General features: G+C 51.5%; 1 protein-coding gene across 2 annotated transcripts in view; it reads right to left on the bottom strand.

Moving 5' to 3' along the window:
* The window catches only part of RPS6KA2 (ribosomal protein S6 kinase A2), a 332908-nt gene extending 316849 nt beyond the window's left edge, over nt 1-16059 (bottom strand). Inside the window, exons 1-2 of one of the 2 annotated variants that reach the window (XM_020885936.2) lie at nt 15650-16059; nt 11501-11560 (exon numbers count right to left, since the gene is read on the bottom strand). In XM_020885936.2, the coding sequence (XP_020741595.1) occupies nt 11501-11560; nt 15650-15712 (123 nt within the window). In that variant the 5' untranslated portion in view covers nt 15713-16059. The remainder of the gene's footprint in view (nt 1-11500; nt 11561-15649) is intronic. The other variant, XM_070461614.1, reaches the window with a different exon arrangement.
* Between the last annotated feature and the right edge of the window lie 6381 nt (nt 16060-22440).

The raw sequence follows: 22440 nt of genomic DNA, 5'->3' as shown, positions 1-22440 counted from the left end.
AAGAGGAAAAACCTGGGATTTCAGTTGGCATTGCATTGAATCTCAAAATCACTTTGGAAAGTGAACACCTTAATACGGAGTCTTCTTGTCCATGAATTTAGTATATCTCCTCATTATTTTAGGTTTATTTAATCTCTCAACAGTGTTCTACTGTTTTCAGGGCCTTTCCAGGTGTGGGAAGGAAGCCCTCCCACACCTGGAAGTAAAGAACCTGCCTGCCAATGCAGGAGACCTAAAAGATGCAGGTTGCATCCCTGGGCCAGGAAGGACACCTGGAGGAGGAAATGGCAACTCCAGGATTCTAGCCTGGGAAATCCCACGGACAGAAGAGCCTGGCGGGCTACAGTCCACGGGGTTGCAAAGAGTTGGACACGACTGAAGTGACTCTGCATGCACAAACACACCCTGCATATATTTTGCTAGATTTATCCCTGTGTGTTACAGGGTTGGGATGCATGATATATCATTTTAATTTCGATGTCCAATTTTTATTGCCAGTGTACTGAAGTTGGGGCAGGGAGGAACTCCTGGCCCTCTCACAGAGCTGCTGGCTACAGCTTCCGTGTTCTCCCACACGCAAGGTCCTGCCAGGGCCGGGGTGTGGGAAGACTTCCTTCCCACTCCCCGGGGCTGAGGCTCCTGCATCAGGAGCTGGGCGGGGGGTTGTGCTGTGTGCTCTGAGGGGCTCCCTGAAGCCAGGCCCTGACCCTCACACACCTCCAGTGAAGCCCCTGGGGAGGACGCAAGTGTAGAGTGGGCTCCCAGACGTCAGGCGGGCGCGTGAGCCCACGCTCAGCTGTTTGCTTTCACCCACTTTCACGGAGTCTTCGTCTTCCACCTATTCCGGGCCCCCTGTGAAGCAGACCACACCCCCACCCTCCTCGAAGGGGCTTGTCATCCTTGAGGATAAAGTCCGTTTGGTTGCCTGGTGCTCTGATGGGCTCGAGGAAAGCCAGGACTTTGCAGGTTACCCAGCTTCTCATTGTCAGCCAAGTTCTCCATGCTTTCCTACATCCTAGGTAGGATGAGAAGGTCTGAGCACTTCATTGTCGATTTTTGGCTTGCTTGCCTTTTACCAATAATCTATCCAAGTGATTCTCCCTTCAGAATTAAATAAAGCTTGCATATAAGAAATGACATGTCCGACTTCACAATTAGATCAAGAGCTAGGTTTTACTTTTGCTTTCAAGACACACAAACCAGCGCTGACTCTTCAAGAGCAGGAACTCTTGGGCAAAGGCTCCAGGTCACAAACCCCAACTTCCTATGCGGTAAACACGGAAGGCCTGATTCATGGGCTGGGCAGCTCTGTCTTAGAAAGCCTCCTATGAGGTCAGCGCTAACCCTCTTTGTTAAAATTAACAGCTAGAAATCAATGCCCTGTCCAACAGAGGTACAATTTAGCTAAATTGATTGTTTCAAGGAAGCAAAATCACATGGAGAGAAGGGTGGGTAGCTTTTATCTTATAAAACGAAGTGCTTTTGACCTTCCTAAATCAATGGTTTTGGGGAAGGCAGGATGAAAGCATCAACCTGCCAGTCACAACGGGTGATATGTTTACGTAGGAAAACATTCTTATTCTTGAGAGAGGCGTATTGAAATATTTGAGTGAAATGCATGGTTTATATACTTCACCTAAAAACACTTTAGCAAAAAAGGGTAACAAAAAAATTAACCAAAAAAAAAAATTAACAGAAGTGTTACCTAATCCACATTCAAAATCACCTAATTGTCCCAAGAAATATGTTTTAGAGTTGGTTTCTTCAAATCAGGACTCAAGCTAGAAGCGTGCATTACATCTGTCGCTACGTCCCTTATGTAGACCCACTGGCTTCCGTTTCAGATCTGGGGGAGACCAGGCCAGCTGTCCCACAGGGGGTGCCACCACAGTGGGTGGAATAATGGCACCCCAAGATTCCCATGAGGTAAGCCCCAGAGCTGCGATGTGTGGCCTTCCAGGCAAAGGGGACTCTGAAGATGTGTTTAAGCTGAGGATCCTGAAATGAGGTGAGTACCCTGGATCGTATGAATGGTTTAATGCCATCACAAGGGTCCTTGCAGGAGGTGGTGAGAGGGTCAGGTCAGAGAAAGAGTGATGTCACTGCCGAGGGGCAAGAAGCCAAGGAATTCAGGTGTCTCCAGAGGCTAGAAGAGATGGTGGGATGGCATCACTGACTCCACGGACATGAGTCTGAGCAAACTCTGGGAGACATTGAAGGCCAGGGAGGCCTGGCGTCCTGTCGTCCTTGGGGTCGCAAAGAGTTGGACACAACTGAGCAACTACAGAGTAAGCCGAAGCTAGAAAAAGCAGGAAAGTGATTCTGGGAACGGAACACGGCCCTGCCAGCACCTGGACTTCAGGACTTCTGACCTCCAGAACCGTACGACAATAAATCCATGTTGCTTTCAGCCGCCAAGTTTGTGGTCTTTTGTTACCGCAGCAGTGGGAAGCTAACACAACCATCTGCCTGAGCTGTCTGAGGGCCAAGTCACCGTGATCTTTCACTGGTTCCTTTATTCTTTGTTCCCCTATGACTCAGCAGTTACGTTTAAAGTAATTTTCTGCATCATTTTTATCAATATATCACTGTATATTCTCTACCGTGGTTATCACATCTCCTCCACAACAAACATAACCACTGCAAAGTGCTCTCTGCTCCCAAACTAGGCGCCCCCAGCACTGCGAGGTCGGGGTGGCCCAAGTCTTGGGGGCTCTGGTACCCTCGGACACCACATCTCAGAAGCGACCCTGAGACCCTGCATGGCAGCATGTGGCAGGCAGAGCACAGTCCATGGGGGCTCAGCATATGACCCAGCCAGGGTCTGAGCAGCAGAGGCGGCTACAGAAACCCAGCCCACGTGCATTTTGCATCTTTACGTCATGATCGGAAAATCAGGGCTTCCGGCAAAGCCTTGGAGACCTGGACGCAGGAGACCTACAAAACCGAGTGTCCCGAGTGTATTTGTTACGGGCCAAAACTTGTCCCCAGAGATCTGCCGAAGCCCAAACCCCAGTGGCTCAGGACATGCCCACGTGTGGAAACAGGGTCCCTGCGGACGTCATTTGTTGGGACCAGAGTCATCAGGGTGGGCCCAGATCTGAAAGGACTGGTGTCATCAGGAGAAGACGGCCAGGTGAGACGCCCACGGGGAGAGGCCCCGTGAAGACAGAGGCAGAGACCTGAGATGTGTCCACGAGTCCCGGAGCCCCAAGGGCCAGGGCAGCCCGCGGAGGCTGGGGAATTCGCCCTCCCCACCTCAGGAGGACCCAGCCCACTGATACCCTGGCCTGAGTTCCAGCCCCAAGAACTGCAGGAAACTAAACATCAGTTGTGTAAACCGCAGCATCCGTGGAACGTCCCCAGCGGCCCAGGAGGGGAGCCCTGATAGTACAGGCAGAGGAGGCCCCGCAGGAACTCGGGGACACCCGCGGGCCCTGCGCCCAGACACCACCGCCTCTCGCGGGGGCCCTGCCGCCTCCTAAACCGGCTCCCTGACCTCACTCTTTCCCCCAAACTCCCTGCTTCCTGACCCAAGAGCCAGAGAGACTGTGCTTGAAAACCCTCAATGCCAACGCGCCGCTTTCCTGCGGAGTCACCAGTGCCGGCCCGAGAAACTGGAATACAGTCCGCAGACCTGCGGGCCCGCGTCCCCTCCCCGCGCCGCCGGCTCACTCAGCCCCCGTCCTCCCCGGCCCCAGGCCCCCTCGGCCTTGAACCATCTGCCTTCGGGTTCGGGGAGCGGGGGGCGGTCTCTTCCGTCATTTACGTCCCAACCTCACCCCCCTGCTGGGCGAAGTCCTCCCTAAGCCCTGCTCCCACCCCGGCGCTCTGTCCCTCTGCTTAGGTCCCCACAGCCCCGCCGCCACGCGGACCGGTCTCCGGTTTGCTTGCAGGAACACTAGAGCGTAAGGTGCAGAGACTCGCGTCTGCCTCGCTCATGTGAGGCCCTGAATCACTGAAGCCGGGCCCAGCGCCAGGCACAGAGCCATCGCTGGCAGACGCTCGCTGAGATAACCGAGATGGGGCCGGGGGCGGGGGAGGGGGCCGGGGTGGGGGCCTGGCCGGAGGAGTACCCCGGGGGCTGTGATGCCAGGGGCGGCCTGCCCCACCCGCCTGGGCACGCCTGAGACCTCCCATCTTCCCAGGAGGACGCTAGAAAGCACCCTCTTGTATTTATCCCGTTGTTGTAAAAACAGGCATCTGTGTGTCTGCATCTCCAAATGGAGACCCAAAATCCTTTCGTCTTCTCTGCTTACGTTAGGCGCCCTCGCTCGTTCATTCTACCCGAGATGGAAGGTGAGGCCTGCCTCAGGGATGGCGGGCCTGGGCCCCTGGGGAGCCCTCCCCACTCCCCCCACCCCAGGAGCGGGGAAGAGGACTGTGGGGGAGGAGTCTCCCTCGAGGAGCCAAGCGCTCACTCGACGTTCACTTGGCACCGTGGGCTGTTTTGGTCCCACATCTCAGAAAAAAACGGGCTTAATGATTCCCTGGAGGTTTTTATGACTCACGCGAATTGCAGTCTGTATCTCCACACCCAGTTCCCAGCTGCATCTGTGTTACAAGAGTAAGCGTTTTGAGGGATTTGTTTGACTTGTTATTTCTTCAAAATATCCAAAGGATAAGAAGCTACATGATTTTCTCTCTGATACTTTGAACATTAACCCACACATGTACAGCATTATCAAGGAGGAAACTTCACTCTCTATATATATATATATCCTCTCTTACCATAATTATTTAAATGATCCATTTGATATCAATAAAGTACAAGAAACTTTTGTGATTCATTAAGTCAGTAATGTATCCCACCCACGACAGAGATATCAGCCAAAAAAGCAGAGATAGGGTGTGTATCTTTCAACAGCACCTCTGGCTCAAGTTCCCCCATGTTTTTCACGCACACAAAAAAAGAACAAGTTTTGTATTTTCCTAGTTTGAAGAGATTTGGAAGTTCTAATATTTTGTCCACGTAATGCAAAAAGCAGACTCATTGGATAGATTGAGGGCAGGAGGAGAAGGGGACGACAGAGGATGAGATGGTTGGATGGCATCACTGACTCAATAGACATGAGTTTGAGCAAGCTCTGGGAGATGGTGATGGACAGGGAGGCCTGGCATGCTGCAGTCCACGGGGTTGCAGAGAGTCCATGAGGTTGCAGACACGAATGAGCAAATGAACAACAGCCACAAGTTGAAGGCAGAAGGAGGAAGAATTTTAAAAAGAGAGAGAAGCCCAGTGACACAGCAGGGTGGGTGGGCTCCACACTGCCCCTGGGGACAGACGGGGCCACGGTGACGCAGCTTCTGACCCCAGTGTGGTCACAGAAAGGAGACGCGGGCAGGGTCCCCAAAGCACCTGTGACCTTGCTTTAAACCCAGAGGAGAGGACGGAGAACAGCCTTTGATCCCGGGCCCTGATTCCATCCGCCCAGAACCCACCACCTAACCTCAGAGACTTAGGAAGAGAAAGTAAGTCAGCAGAAAAAGCCTCAGTTTGAAATTCTCTTTTTCGTTGGTTCTCTGCTATAATTAGCAAATTACATCATCTCTGATGCCTCAATTTCACCACCTGAAAAACGGGGAAAGTAACAGACTTACCGCCCACTCCTTGGGCTTAGGAAGATGGAAGATGACATCAGTCAGATACACCAAAAGCAAGGTTCTTATTTCAGCACATCATTGGGTTTCCTCTGCAGGCAGAGGTGCACCATCATTCCTCAGGGGGTCAGACACAGCAGACCCTAAAGGACCCTCTGACATGACCCCAGAGCTTCCTCCAGCCCCACTGCTGTGCGTTCAACTACGTGGATAGGGCAGCTCTGACTCCCCTGGTGGCTCAGATGGTGAAGTGTCTTCCTGCAATGCAGGAGACCCAGGTTCGATCCCTGGGTTGGGAAGATGCCCTGGAGAAGGAAATGGCAGCCCACTCCAGTATTCTTGCCTGGAGAATCCCATGGACGGGGGAGCCTGGCGGGCTGCAGTCCATGGGGTCGCTAAGAGTTGGACACGACTGAGTGCCTTCACTTTTGCTTCATGATTCTCAACACATGACCAGGTGGGCACCTTTTCCCAGTGAGACCACCCCTGAAGTCACTGTGCTAGCAGGAAATACCCTGCCCCGCAGAGCGGTCAGGAAGCTGCAGGTGGCTGGCTGGTTCACAGGGCCAGAGCCCGCGCCCAAAGGCGGGACCGCGTAACCTCCCAATGCAGTGGGTGCCTGGGGTTCTGGACGACATTAGCACGAACTGAGTAGTCATTTTATTCTCAGAGAGGCAGCACTCGGAAGCATGGCCTGCTCCTGCTGACTTTGCTACAGAAGCAGAAAGACAAGGATCGCAGAAACCAAAAATAGCTGCAAGCCGTCTTCTGTGTCCGACAGAGATCACGGCAAACACTTCAGAGATGATGTGATAATCGAAAGGACCCATGGCTGCTGACGATGGGAGCTGGACTTCTTGTCTCGTGTTGATCCTTGCAAGTAATTACCACCGACACATCAAATACACTCTACCAATGTTCATCCCCAGACCTCGCCTTTTCCTTCGTGTCTGCCCCAATAGGTGCTGACATTTGGTGAAGCCAACATTACTGTTACCACCCTGCAGGGCATTTAAACGCCCATGGGAATTGCAGAGGCTTAGTCACGTTAGCAGGAGAAGGCAATGGCACTCTACTCCAGTACTCTTGCCTGGAAAATCCCATGGACGGAGGAGCCTGGTAGGCTGCAGTCCATGGGGTCGCTACGAATTGGACACGACTGAGCGACTTCAGTTTCACTTTTCACTTTCACACATTGGAGAGGGAAATGGCAACCAACTCCAGTGTTCTTGTCTTGAGAATCCCAGGGACGGGGGAGCCTGGTGGGCTGCCGTCTATGGGTTCGCATAAGGTCGGACACCACTGAAGTGACTTAGCAGCAGTAGCAGTCACGTTAGCCTTTCTTCCAAATGCATTATGTTTACACTGCTCTTTTCTAGAATTCCTGCAAGGATTAGAGTTCCTGCCTTTTTCTGGACAGAAAACAAGACAGAACACAAATGTGAACGGTGACATAGCCGACGTGCCTTCGCCAACTCCAGCTTCGGAGACAGGTGGGTTCTGTAAAGACAGATTGATGGCAGGTAACAAGCAGGCTGGGAAGATTGATTCATCCATCTCTTTTCAAACTCCCAACTATCTTTTCAAGCTGTAATTGCACTGCTTGTAATTGCTTTATCAGTTCTGAGCCTTCATTATTCTTCTTGTCTCACTTCTATTCAATCCAGTTTGGGTTGTTTTTTCTGTCTCTTTTTTTAAGGAGCAGTGAAACTGTCTAGATTCCCAGGGCAGGACAAGAGGTAGGAGGCCATCCGTTGACGTCTGTGGGGGACATGGGTGCAGGTGGCTCAACCCTGACCTGGGCAAGAGTCTGCTGCTACGGTGTGAGTCCCAAGGGCTCTGAAAACACTCTTGGATTCTTCTCTCCTTCAAGATTGAAGGACTCCCCAAAATTTCACCCCTGCCCTGCTTCTCACCCCTCTCCCCCGGCTGAAAACTGGGGATGTCCAAGCTTCAGCTGCTGGGAAGTCAGGAGGCTGGTCACTGAAGGAGTTCACGTTGACAGACGCTCAGGATTCGAAGAAAGCCTGCCTGGAGGAGTAGCCCGTTGGCCCCCTGACTCCTGGGGAGACGCCAGGTGCCAGGCCGCTGGTGCCCCACCTTCCAGCATCCTCACTCAGCCAAGAGCTGTCATCCCCCCACCGGCCCCTCAGGGCAGGACTCTGTGCTCCCCACAGAGTGCTCTCCTGCCAGCTGATGCTGACAGCAGGACTGCCGCCCTCCCAGCTCTGTTCTGTCTCAGAGATGCCAGGTCATCTCTGCTGTTGAAACCGAGCGCAGAATTTCGGAGGAGAGGGGAACACCCCAAGAGTCACAAGGAAATAAGGGGAAACCACGATAATGCTGGGGTTGGCTTTTCTGGACCTGGTTTCTAAAATTGACCAGACAAGAAAAAGCCCTTTATTAATAAACAGAACCCTGTAATCAAAGCACTTTAAAAAATATATACACATTCCAGTGTTTTCCACAGGCCATTCTGTGAAATCAGAAACTCGCCTAAACTCCCCCCTCACCATGTGCTGTAGCACCTGGACACAGAAGGTCAGGGATGGAGCAGGGATACAGGGGATGGAGCAGGAATCCAGGAGCTGCCGCTGACCTCGCCTCAGAGGCTCATCCTGGATACACCAGGAGGGACCCCCGCTCCCCAGACTTGCTGCCCCGTCCCCACGTCCCTCCCCCCAGATGACTGATGGGGCCTGCGCGCGGGTCAGAGGGCTACAGTCTCCCCTGGTCTCACCCTACAGAGGCCCCTGCTCTGTCCCACAGTGCCCAGCCCAGCGAGGCAGGTGCTTCGGCCTTAAGCCCTAACTCTCTCCAGTGTCATTTCCCAGCATTTCCACTGGTCCTGCTACACACAACAGGCCAAAAGGAGCAGGGAAACAGGACCACAAAACCCCGCAGAGCAGGGGCCTCAGTTCAGTTCAGTTCAGTCGCTCAGCCGTGTCCACGTCTTTGAAACCCCATGGACTGCAGGACGCCAGGCCTCCCTGCCCATCACCAACTCCCGGAGTTTACTTCACTGGGGCCTCAGACATGTTCTTTCTGTCATGCCCCTTCCAGGAACCCCTCAAACAGCAGCTGACTGGGTATTTCCTAATGGGATCTGCTGAGGCCTTTTGGTTTCATTTTTGTTTTGTTTTTTCCTCCAGAATACGAAGGCTGACGGCCCCTGATGTGTCACGTGGGGTCGCACCCAGAGTCACCTTCCTTTGAGTTCACACACGAGCCCCCTGCAGGACAGGGACTATAAGACAGGAAGCTTTCCCTCGGCAGAGGCGAGAAGGGAGGCTGCAGATGCTCCCAGCTTCTGACGCCGACTTCCCGTCTTGTTTTCAGTCTCTTTCACCTCGACCCTCACCAGAGCCCTCTTCTCTGAGGGTGGACGGAACCATGAGGTACAGCTGGACGAGAGTCGCCTCTGAAGACACCGATGCGTTTGTGGTTATTCTGTCGCTCAGTCGTGTCTGACGCTTTGCGACCCCATGGATTGCAGCACGCCAGGCCTCCCTGTCCTTCACCATCTCCCAGAGCTTGCTCAAACTCAAGTCCATCGAGTCAGTGATGCCATCCAACCATCTCATCCTGTCATCCCCGTCTCATTTTGCCTTTCAATCTTTCCCAGCAACAGGGTCTTTTCCAAGGGGTCAACTCTTCAAATCAGGTGGCCGAAGTATTGGATCTTCCAGCTTCAGCATCCGTTCTTCCAATGAATATTCAGGACTGATCTCCTTTAGGATGATTGGGGTCTCCCTGCAGTCCAAGGGACTCAAGAGTCTTCTCCAACACCACAGTTTGAAAGCATCAATTCTTCGGCGCTCAGCTTTCTTCACCGTCCAGCTCTCACATCCATACATGACTACTGGAAAAACCATAGCTTTGACTAGATGGACCTTTGCATAAGATGTCCCAAATTTTTGCATAAAATGTCCTACCCTTTACACATACACACACACACACATACACACACACACACACACACACGTGAAGAACATCCCACATGTAAGAACTGAATCAGTAAAAGGAGCAAAAAGGTTGGGAACATCACAGACAGTCCTGCTCCACAGGCCACCAGTAAATATTCTTGATTGACTGAATGAACAAACTGTTGTGGAGGTGGATATTTTTTCCACAATAAGACTTTTTGTCATCACACACGTTCAGACTGGCAAGGAGTGTGAAGCCCTCACGCCCAGCTCTGTTGCCATCTGATTTCATTTATCTGAGCCAAGGATCTTTTGCTCTGAAGGCTAAGGAGGACGTATGTGGGAAACCTGGCTCAATAAAAGTTCAGACAACCACTCAAGACCCCTGGGGGACACTCCCTGCTGCTGGACTGAAGCCTGGGGTTTTCAGCATCATCTCTCAGAAGCAGCCACTGACAGACTGGACCCACAGTGTCTTTCAGTTTCCCCACAAACTTTACAAATGCATCCACACATCAACCTTGTGTCCTGTAGACAGTCCTAACCACTCTTCATTTACTAAGAGTTAAAGGCAGGCTGACTTTCTGCCATGTGGACAAGGTGACACCAGGAAACAGTAACCATTCCTCTATCTCATGTTCTGTTATCAAAAATGACTTCAAGAGGTCAGTTGACCTTCCTGCATTCCCGCAACAACTTAGCACCTATGTTTCCATCAAAAGTGCTGAGGATAAGACAGCTTGAGACCAGGAGACCTTAGGAAGTTACTGATGGAACCGGTTCTGTGAGCTACCAAGCACTTCGGGGGCATCCTGGTGCACAGACAGTCGTGGTGCCAGTCTGGCTGCCACCGTGAGCACCCTGGCGCCTGTCTCCTGGAGCTGACGACTGAAGGGCCTCAGCAATCTCCCTGCCGGAAATACGCCAAAGATTCCCTGGACATCAGAGTCCAGGCCCCCCAGGCGCCCAATCGCTCCGCCCCCAGCCCCGCCCAGTGCCCCATCACTCCGCCCCCAACCCCGCCCAGTGCCCCATCACTCCGCCCCTGGCCCCGCCCAGAACCACATCGCTCCGCCCCCAGCCACGCCCAGCACATCACCCCTCCCTGCCCCTCCAGCACCCCATCGCTCCTCCCCACCCCCTCCCAGTGCCCCATCACTCCGCCCCTGGCCCCGCCCAGCACCACATCGCTCCGCCCCCAGCCACGCCCAGCACATCACCCCTCCCTGCCCCCCCAGCACCCCATCGCTCCTCCCCACCCCCCAGCACCCCATCACTCCGCCCCCAGCCCCGCCCAGTGCCCCATCACTCCGCCCCTGGCCCCGCCCAGCACCCTATCCCTCCACCCTCAGCCCCGCCCAGCACCCCATCGCTCCTCCCCCGGCCCCGCCCAGCACTACATCGCTCCGCCCCCGGCCCCGCCCAGCACCCATCGCTCCACCCTGGCCCCGCCCAACACTCCATTGCTCCGCCCCACCCAACACCCCATCACTCCACCCCGCCCAGCACCCCATCGCTCTGCCCCAGGACACACTTGGCGCTCGGCCCTGACATCCCCCACCTGCTCCCGCCCGGCCGCAGAGGGATCCACCTCCTCCCGTGACTCCAACAACACATCCCAAAGATTCAAAGAGGCTACGTGACCCGACCTCCAGCAGGTGAGAGTGATCCCTCACCTCTCAGTTTTCCGTGCGTTTCTTAATTGATACTGACTTGTCATTTTCCCTTTAAAAAGTCCACACGAGAAGACTCTGAATCTCACCTTGGGTGGTAATCTCTCTTCCTGTGTTCTAAGTACCCCCTTTGCGGGGAAATTATTGACTATAATATGTACACAACCCATATGGGTACGTGTGTGTGTACACATGTATGTATATACACACATATTTCACTAAAATAACCACTAATTTCAATCTTTCATTTCCTCCCTCCACCCCACCCTCCTCCCCAAATAATAAAACACGTATAGTTACTTCTTCCACAGTGTCTTCTGTGGTGGGCTCTGAGTCTAGGTTCAGATCCTCCTCGGTGGTCTGACAACAAAAGAGACACATGAAGTGCAGTTAGCGTGCCAATGTTCTTGTAAATAGCATCATACAGGCAATCAATGCAAAGGACTAACGAGACACTCAGTACTGGACAGTAGGACACAGAAGTGGCATCAAGGCCCCTCTCCACCTGAATTTAATTAAAACTCTAGCACGCTTCATGCCAGAGACAGACCCTTTATATAACAGGAGGCAAATAAGGCAGTGAGTGTTTATATCCACAGTGACAAATTACCAGATCACCCAACTGTGCATGTCTGACACCACGACTGAAAGGAGAAGCAGGTGGTTTACGTAACTCCCTGACCAGCAGGGTGAGGTGGGGTGTGCATTTACACGGCCCTGAGAGTCTCGGGCTGTGAGGACAGAAACGGGTTACAGGGAGGCTTTGTAGCCAGCTTGTTAGAGTGGAACAAAACCAGTCTTGAGCCAAAGCTCAGGGAATTAACCAGAGAGAGTCAGGTCCCGAATCATAAGATCAGTGCTGTGTTTCTGCAGGGGAAGCCTTGAACAGAAAGGTCTGTGTCTGAGCTTTGCCCTCCCACTTAATGACTTCAGGCAAACTGCTCAACCCAAACCTCAATCTCCCCACATAGAAAATCAAGGGCATAAGGATGTCTGCCACCTGGAGACACAGAATTCAGGGAAATGAGACCTCCCAGCACTCCCCCAGCTCTGGCGTGCGGCGGACACTCCGAGTTGGCTGCTGTCGCCACCATTTCTAGTTTCGTTTTCAGCCCAGCAGCCATGAGATAATCGTCACTGTTCAAGCTAGGCTTGGAACTTCAGGAGTCATGTTTGATCTGCATGGCTTAAACACAGGGCTTTCTCCTTTCTCTAATGCGTGATGACACCTCGGAAGGAAAAATCTCGCTGAGTCCTCTGAAGGACAAACAAGATGGGTCAGCTGGTCCTCCTGGGCTGGTGCTGCCCTGCCCTCCCCACCACACCTCCCAAGTCCTCACGCCCCGGCCACATCCCCGCATCCCCCCCCGGAGCATGCCCTGGGCTCTGTGCCCCTGCAGACAGCAGTGACAGAAAAGTCCTGCTCTGAAGATGTGTGTCTAACTTGCTGACACAACGTTCACTCAATCACTTCAGCTCAATTGCTCAGTCCTGTCTGACTCTGCGACCCCATGAACCGTAGCACGCCAGGCCTCCCTGTCCATCACCAACTGCCAGAGTCCACCCAAACTCATGTTCATTGAGTCAGTGATGCCATCCAACCATCTCATCCTCTGTCGTCCCCTTCTCCTCCTGTTCACACAATACTTTATGCTTATCTTTGGTGCCAGCTTCTTCTGGGGTTTTATGGAGGTCCCAGTTTTTTAATTAGCACATGTTTCCTTGTCAACAAGCCTCATTCATGGGTAAAATACGCCTTCCAAATACCTCAAAACAGTTCATAAACCACAAACACTTTCCCTAGACAGTCAAATGAACTTCCCTTGGTCTGTGTGCTGAAGCAGGGTCTATTTTTATAAGGACGTATAGGGATTCTACATAAGGATGTTTATAAAGATTTTTCAAGTCCAGTGACCCTCAAATCCAACTTAGTTCAGTTCCCTCTCACTGCAGATGAGAAAAGAGATTAGAAGAGAAGCAACTCATGAAGGCGGAAGAACCTAGAGTCCACAAGCATTGATCACTACCCCTGGAAAACCAACAACTGGTTCTGTAAAATGTGTGTAAAAGCAAACAACGTAAGCACTGGCATCACATAGTAATTTTCTCATAGAAAATCACATCTTTTATGCAAGGATTTTGTGACACTTGGAGTTCAGAGGTCAAATGGACTCCATCTAGTATTACCCAATTCCTTGATATGGGAATTATTTTATGGAGTTTAGTATCACACAACATAAAACATGTGCCAAACTGGAAACAAAATCAGCCTCTAGGTTCCAAAATAGATCTCACATTTTCCTGACACCTTGAAATATCTTAGGGTTAATATTTCTGGTTTAATCTTTCCATAGAAAGAGCTCTCATTTCTGGGCTTCAAATAAACAGAGATTGAATGCTCTATCTCAACTTCCTTAGGGTTCACTATCCCAAAACACTCACCCAGGAAGCCTGAAGAAAATTTCTTTTGCTTCAGGACCTTTTAATTTATCCAGTTTTCATTATTTGTTGTTGCATATACATGAACCTCAAAGACTTCTATAAAGGTGCCCTCTCTGTGGGGTGGCGAGGCCATGCAGTCTCTCAGCCAACTGTGCTTCAGATTATTCCAGATTGCAAGCTTTTTCTAAGATCATGTTATATACATTTCTAATAATGCAAGTATATTTATTGCTGGTGTATTTTCAATTTTCAGTTCAGTTCAGTTCAGTTCAGTCACTCGGTCATGTCTGACTCTTTGCGACCCCATGAACCTCAGCACTCCGGGCCTCCCTGTCCATCACCAACTCCCAGAGTCCACCCAAACCCATGTCCATCGAGTCAGTGATGCCATCCAACCATCTCATCCTCTGTCGTTCCCTTCTCCTCCCGCCCCCAGTCTTCCTTAGAAATGTCTAAAGCATAAACTGCTCTCCAGAGCTTGGGTCACTGGCCACGACACAGTGTCCAGAGTCCCAGAAGATATTCTCCAAGCCTCCTCCACCCCTCACTCCTTTCTAAGCCCCCCGACCAACCCTCCCCCGACAGAAGGCTTCCTCTGTGGGGCTCGGATGTTGAGGGGTGCCGGCTGGGCACCCCCCCCCCCCCCCAGCAGGGTTCAGATCACCAGGAGGGGCTCAGAAAGCACCTGGAGATAGGAATGGGCCTTCGGCTCCATCATGAATTCAAGTCATTAGTTCAACTTGTTAAGAACCCAAACCTTTCTCAAAAGAAAAAATAAACTTAATTTGGCAGCCTGCTGAGTGAGAGGTCCTTTCTAAGGTGTTGCTGTCACTGCCGAGAACAGCCTCGTGTGCAGACGGAATAATCAGTAGCCCTGACCCATGGGGTGATCGCCTCCCACTCAGGTGCTCCATCAAAGAACCGGCCTTCATATCTGTGCCAGGCTCGACAAGCTCCTCTGACCAATATACACACCCCAGGCATTAATGAGTTAGTGTGGCTTCCAAAAAAGCATTAAATATAAAATATTAACCAATTCTCTTCTGAAACAGAATCTCTCCTTCTGTTCAAAATTTACATGAATGTCTCAATACATAGTGTATATATATATAAATAATATGTCTACAAAACATGTAAACTAGGAAGAATTGATCTTACTGATATGATGCAGGATGTATGAGATAAGGCAAAAGTTAAAGGTTGGATTTTGTAAAGGTTTGGTCAGTTACTAAAATTTGCCATTTATAAACGTGATTTGAGTTGCTATAAACACAGCACAGGTATATTAAATAATTCAATAGATTTAATAACTTTGGGGAACTTTCTCTTCCAGGAAAAATATACACTGATGGTCTATAATTCAAACTAAGCAACCCAAATTCTATGAAAGAGCTCCGCGTCCCTAGGGTAGCACAAGTTAAGCAGAATGATACCTTCCTCCCACGCGCCAGGCAGCCCTGCGGGTGGGCCGCTGACATGTGCATTTCATTATCTTTTCACCCTCAATCTCTCCTCTTTATTCAAATACACACCCTGCTAAGGTTGCATCATCTCTATGCCTTGTTTTTTAAAGCAGATCTCATCACTTCTGGCTTCATCCTTCACTGTAGCAGTTGGAGGGCTTATAATTTAAAGCCACTTGTTGAAGGAAATAAACTGATGTAGCTTAGTTTGAAAGCATGGAGACTCTCTTAAGGCACACACTCTAAGATGCATCCTGAAGTTTTACTGAAGAGCAGCCATTTTTTTCTTCATTCATTTTCATTCATATATTTACACCACACACAACGCCTTGTGTGGGTGTGTGTGCACACACATATGCACAGTTTATATGTGTATATGAACACAGCACACACACCTATACTCTTTAAACATCCCAGACTCTACCACATAATAGGCGCTCAATAAATATGGTTTCTTTATAGTACACAGGCTGCCCGCTGGCGCAGAGTGAGGTTTTTAACGATACTGTAGAAAAAGTACCACACTTTCCTTCTCTGGACTCACCTCTATTTCCATGGGCTCCACCTCTATCTTTTTCCATAGCTCCAGCAACTGTGCAATGGGCATGTTTGAAAACTTTCCCTCCGATCAAGTATGGACAGTGAGGAAGCAAATGACCCGAGGCACCAAACGGTACAGAGATCCAGACAGGATGTCGGAGCGCTGGCAGAGGCGGCGGCGCTGGAGGAAGGCAGCTGGTGAGGACGCAGTCCTGCTGGGACGACCGCGGGCGCCAGTCCGGTCCTCGGGTCCGGGGGGCTGGGGAGGGAGCCGGGGGTCTTCACGGTGGCTGCTCCGCCGGCGTGTCCTAGCCCCCGACGGCCGCCACGCCACCCCCGGACTGCGCCAGGGGCTCGGCCGCTTCGCTCTGGCCGGTGCTGCGAGCCGGAGGAGGAGGAGGCAGGCTGCAGCTTCGGGATGCGCGCTGCGACTTTCCCGGAGTGCGCGCCGGCTCGGCCTCAGATTGGACTCCCTGCCTCGCCCCCTCCCCTGGGCAGCCACTCCCCCTCCCCCCACTATTTTACCTTAATTGGCTCTAAACGTTGGGTGAAAGTTGGGTCTGAGGATGCTGCTGCCATAGAAACCGCATAGCAACCGAGGGCTGGGGGAGGAGGGGCGGCGAGGAGGGGGCCGTGCGGCAGGTTCTGCCCTCTCCCTCCCCTCGCACGCGCGCGTGCACACGCGTGCACAACACCCCTCCCTTCGCCAAGGACTGCGCCTAGCCCCCTACGACCACCTGCGGCCAGCGGGGACGCTAGGGGCGTCCAAGGCCAGAGGCCAGGGACCCGCGAACTGCTTCTCCTGCACTAGCGTTTCGGAGACTCTGCATCAGAGAACTGCCGCTGGAGGGGCGCCTGGGACAGTAGCTCTGCCCGGGTGTCCCCCCGCCCCGACCCCCCGAGCATCAGGGAAGCGCTCCCTCTCCAGGGAAAAGGAAAGGAGTGGGGGCTTTGCGGGCCGGGGCCCCGCGCCTTGCGGCTTGTCCGGCTCCAGCCAAGGCCGTCCCAGGGCAGGCGGGCGGCCTCCGCACCTCGGGAGCTGGCAGCCCGGCTGGTCTTGGGAGACAGCTTGAGAGGAGCTGGGCGGGTCAACTCCCAGGCGGGGGGCTCAGAACAAGGATCCTGCTGGACTCAGAACTAGGACTGGGGAGGGGGCGGTCACGCACATCAGACGTTTGCTAAGTTAGAGGGAGGATGCTCTGTGCACCAAGAACAGCGTCTTTTTTAATGTCCCATGTGATGTGGATTTTACCATCCCGTCTGGCAGATAAGAAAACCCTGAGGCTCAGAGACAAGGACCGAGCACAGAGTCACACGGCCCCCAGGGGCAGAACCGGAAGTGAAGTCCAGCTGACTCAGCTGGGGCTCCGTGATCCCAGTTTCCTGCAGAAGGGAAGCCAGGAGTGAGGTTTTCTAGGGAACATTTCCCTCCTTTGGGTCTGTCTTTTTTCTCTTTTGGGTCTTTTTTTTTTTCCTCACACTGTCTCTGTCTTAGAAGAAAAGATCTGTGCGTGTGGAAATACATTCATCTCTCCAGATTTCTAAGGCTAATGTGATTTTTGGTTTCCTCCTTTGGGAAATGGTGGTAAAGTCTAATACAATTTAATGTTGCTTCTGGAATAAGTATTCATTTCTATAGCAAATTCCTTTATCTCTGGGAAAAAACATCTAAGAAATGCCTTACTGCTTCCAAAACTTACCAGTAATATCTTTGTCCTTTTCATCATTATAAAAATCACAAAGAAATCCAATTCATTAGAAAAACAAAAAACCAACAATAACCACTCGCTCAGTCGTGTCTGACTCTTTGCAAATCCTGGACTGTAGCCCGCCAGGCTCCTCTGTCCATGGGATTCTCCAGGCAAGAACACTGGAGTGGGTTGCCGTTCCCTTCTCCAGGGGATCTTCCCGCCCCAGGGGTTGAACCCACGTCTGCTGCACTGAGGCAGAATGTTTACCATTTGAACAACCAGGGAAGCCCCAACAATAACTACAAAAGAGATCAAATTCCAGATACTGCATGTTTCAGAAGGAAAATATACTCAGAAAAGTTTCCACTCTTAGTGTGAATTTACAAAAGTCCCTCTATCTTTCTTCAAAATGGGGCCAGTAAGGATTTTAAACATTAATTCCATTCAAAATAAAAATAAGACCAGTACTGTTTGTTTTCAAAGGTGGCATTCGCTGGTTGATAGAGCAGAGTGAAGGCTTCACTGTGTTCACCAAATTAGGGTAGTTTGGGGCATAACTTGAAAGTCAAGGTTGTTGTTTCTCAGTCTCTAAACCATGTCCAACTCTTTGAGACCCCATGGACTTCAGCATGCCAGGCTCCCTGTCCTCCACTATCTCCCAGAGCTTGCTCAGATTCATATCCATTGAATCAGTGATGCCAGCCAACCATCTCATCCCCTGTCATCCCCTTCTCCTCCTGCCTTCAATCTTTCCCAGCACCAGGGCCTTTTCCAGTGAGTCAGTTCTTCACATCAGGTGGCCAAAGTATTGGAGCTTCAGCTTCAACATCAGTCCTTCCAATGAATATTCAGGACTGATCTCCTTTAGGATGGACTGGTTTGGTCTCCTTGCAGTCCAAGGGACTCTCAAGAGTCTTCTCCAACACCACAGTTCAAAAGCATCAATTCTGCGGCACTCAGTTTTCTTTATGGTCCAACTCTCACGTCCCTACATGACCACTGGAAAAACCATAGCCTTGACTAGACGGACGTTTGCCAGCAAAGTGATGTCTCTGCTTTTTAATAGGTCGAGATTTTTTAAAGGTCAAGATTAATAACAGGTGAACTGAAATGGGTTTGTGTAATAAAGAAAGGGAAATCACTGGTATAAAAAGTAGTGCTGAAGAGATGTCAGGACTTTTCTGTCTGAAGGACTGAGCCCAGAAGCTCTGGCACCCAGGGCGGTGGGGAGAAAATGAAGTGGGGTCCCTTACTGGGAGTTCATAAAACCTCAACTTTCTGGAACTTTCCATGAGGATTCTGAGATGGGGCAGACGGAAGGGAAGGGCTGGTCTTTTCACTTGGGGGAGGAGCAAGAAAGAGAAGGATACGGGGTGGGACCTCTGGTGAGGGACCAGCCACCTGCCTCCCCGGGGTGAGGGGCTGGAACCACACGATCAGACCAGCTGTCCGCAGACACAAAGGAGCTCGTAGTAAAGGCACAGCTTAGGAGTCTGATGGGTGAATGCTGAAAATATGGCTCATCGTTTAGATGACGTCTCCTTTTAAACTATGCAAATGTGACACTGATAAAGAGACTGAAGTCTATTCCGCGGTTTCGCAGGTAAAGCAGAGGCGTGGGGAGGAGTGAAGTGATGGATCGAGGGGGCAGGACTGGGTTCTGCACCCAGGAGCCTGGGGCTCCGTCTCCATGCCCACCGCACTCTGCACCACCGCCTCTGAATCACCAGAGATTGTCCCTGAAAGGCAGACAACCACCTCGATGAATTCTCCCCCCACCACCTGCATGGATGCCGCCTGCGCAGACATGGTACCTGGCGTGCTGGATGGAAAGGGAAGAACAGACTCCTTAGGAAACCAAAATGTAGAATAAAGTTTAAAAGACAACTTTCAAACAGATGTATTTTTCCAGTGAAAGATCACCCCATTTGTAAATCTCAAATTAGGAAATGCGAACAATGAGAGACGGACTAGTTCTCCAAAAGAAGTAATGCTAAGTCACTTCAAACGTGTCTGACTCTTTGCCACCCCACGGACTGCAGCCCGCCAGGCTCCTCTGTCCATGGGGTTCTCCAGGCAAGAATCCTGGAGTGGGCTGCCATGCCAGGCTGACTCGGGGGTTGAGCCCGTGTCTCCTGGGGCTTCCGTGTTGCCGGTGGATTCTTCACTGCCCAGTCTCCGCGGAAGCCTAAAGGAAGTACCGATACATCCAAACACCTCCAAGGATAAAGGCCCACACAGAGGGAAAAGAAATCCTGTCCTGAGTCCCAGGAGACTCGAGCGACTTTTTCAACAAGTAAAGACTTTTTCAACAAGAACACAAGCGTCAGTTTCCAAGGAGAAAAAGCGGTTGGCACATCCTTGCAGAAATGGGTCTGTAACGAAGCAAATCCTGCAGACGGAAAGCAGCGGGAACGGCTTAAGAGACCCTGGCCACAGCCGCTGTGAAGGGAGACGTGCGGGCTGATGTCAGAGTCCCGGAAGCCAGCCCCCGGCCAAAGCCCTCCCTGCCCCGCAAATCTGAAAATGGGTTTCTTCTCTGAGAGAGACTGCTAACGTGGGTGTAAAGGTGTCTCCTGACTTGAGAGGAGGGCCCGCGGCTGATGCCGAGTCACCTGGTGCCTGGGATGACAAGACGGGCTTGACTCCCTGGAGAGATGACCCGACGGTTTACCCTGGGCTGTCTGGCTGGTTGCCGTGACCAGAGGATTCAGGAAAGTGAAGAGAATGACTCATTTCTAGGGAAGTGACCGCCAGCCTTGGGATTTCACCCTCCAGGTTTCACACATTTCCCCAAACACACCTAAACCAAGTCAATTTTCATTTTAACAAACAGGCACAGTATCCAGTGTCAGAGGCTGAATGGTATTTTCCCCAGCCGCCTCCACCACACAGTTTACACATTGACGAGCAAGTGTGACCTTGGGTAGGCAGAGGGCCTTTGTAGTTGTGAATTCGCATAGATGTGTAGTCGTACAGTGAGGTTACGTAGTGTCGATGTGCAGTGTAGTTGGAATTAGTGAAGAGTTCGCGGGGGAGTAGGGTGGCCCTAATCCAACATCCTTACAAAAGGCGGAGATGTGGGGGACTTCCCTGGGGGTCCAGGGGCTAGGACTCTGTGCTCCCAATGCAGGGGGCCCAAGTTTGATCCCTGGTCAGGGAACTAGATCCCACCTGCCACAACTAAGACCCAGTACAGCCAAATAAATAAATGAAAATTAACGTTTTAAAAAAAATTTGTAAAGGGGGGTAGATGTGGACACAGATGGGCATGGGGAGAAGGCCCGTGGAGGCTTGGTCCTGCGGCCACAGCCAGGGAGCCGGCAGAGCTGGAGAACGACCTGGGACAGACCTTCCCTGGGGCCCTGCCGACACCTGGACCTCAGACCCCAGCCTCCAGAACAGCCAGATGAGAAACCCCAGCTGTGGCCGTTTATGTGGAGTGAAGCTAGCACACCCCCAGGGGAGACTCTAGCAATGAACCCGGAGACCCAAACCACCAGGACCCAGAGGCCCAGGAAGACTGGTGCCCGGAGACCCTGGTCCAGACCTTCCTCCTTCCGGGAGGGGCTGGGGCACAGGGGACAATGCTTCAGATGGAGACTGTTAGCTTCAGACTTCCAGAGAGGCTTCCAGAACCCCCTTCATGTACTAACATCCTGCGGTTTGGTCCAGAAAGACCCGAAAGTTCTGCGGAACCCAAACAGCCAGGCCCCATCTCCAGCACTACGGAGCCGTGACATGGCGCCAGAAGGGTGGCTTCTTTCCACCAGAAGTTATTCACAAGGAAGAAAAAACTGGCTGAGTACAAAATAAACAGCGTCTCTGTATTATAGAAAGTAAATTATATGCTAGGAGAATATGCTAAAGAAGGAGGCTTGCTTGCGGGCTTCCCAACTAACACTCCATCTCTGCTGGGGAAGGCACGTGGGATCCCGACAGCGGGAGCTTTGCTCACCCCATTGAGGCCTCGGGCCTTCTGGACAGAAACAGCCCTGGACAGACATCTGCTGACTCCAGTTGTGTGAATGTCATTTGTAAGAAAGAACATGCACGCGCCAAATGCAGAGGACGGTAAAAATGATGAAAATCTACATGGACCTTTTCATTCCTCTTGTCCCCTTCGCCCATATATAATGCTTCGCAGAAATTAGCAGTCTTGTAAAAATACTACCTGGTGGTTACCAGCCTTCCCGGTTGGGAGTCTTACAAATTTGCTGGCCTTTCCCTCTTTTCTAATTCAGCATACTCTGCAGCAATTGTCAATTAGGTAATTTTCAGGGATGTATTTAATTGGGCTTCCAAAATTTATTCCAACTTTCACAAGGCTAACCGCGGAGCACATCCACTAACGCCACGGGAACGAGACATCACGTGGAAGATGGGCGCTGGGCCATGGCCCCTCAGCCAGGCCTGACGTGGAAGATGCTGGCGTCGCCGGCACTGGGCATTTCTGCTGGGATTCACGGGAGTGACCATGGCCTTCAAGAAGGAAAGGTAAAGGCAAATAAATATATCTCTAGTTTTTGTTTTTTTTTAAAGCACTCCTTGTTGGGCCAACACAAGTTCCTTCTGAAAACAAAAATAGCAACGTTGGCATCTATAAGGTGAGCACATGGCACGCCTTTTTAAAAGACAGTGTGAAGGAAACAAATAAATAAAAGACAGTGTGAAGTCTGCGGAACCTGCAGACACAGCATCCGGCCTTGAGGAGAAGTGAGGGGTGTCAGGACCCAGCCCAGGCGACTGATTCAGAACCCCTCGCCCTTCCCCCTGCGGTTGATGACGTACAGGTGTTTGCTGCTGTTATTGTTATTACCACTGTTCACTTAAGCTTTCTAAAAATTTTTATCGGGCTGTAATTGATTTACAGTGTTGTGTTTGTGTCAGGTATACAACAAAATGAATCAGTTACACACACACACACACACACACACACACACATCACTCTTCTTTTAGATTCTTCTTCTGTGTAGGCTGTTGCAGAGTACTAAGTCCCCTGGGCTATATGACAGGTCCTCATTAGCCAGCTACTTTGTATATAGCAGTGTGTATATGGCGGTCCAAGTCTCCCAGTTTATCCTTTCTTCCCCTCGTCCCCTGG

Source organism: Odocoileus virginianus, chromosome 34 (genome assembly GCF_023699985.2).
Source record: "Odocoileus virginianus isolate 20LAN1187 ecotype Illinois chromosome 34, Ovbor_1.2, whole genome shotgun sequence".
NCBI lineage: Eukaryota > Metazoa > Chordata > Mammalia > Artiodactyla > Cervidae > Odocoileus > Odocoileus virginianus.
Note: the sequence above shows the minus strand (reverse complement) of the source record. Positions and strands in the feature narration are given on the sequence as shown.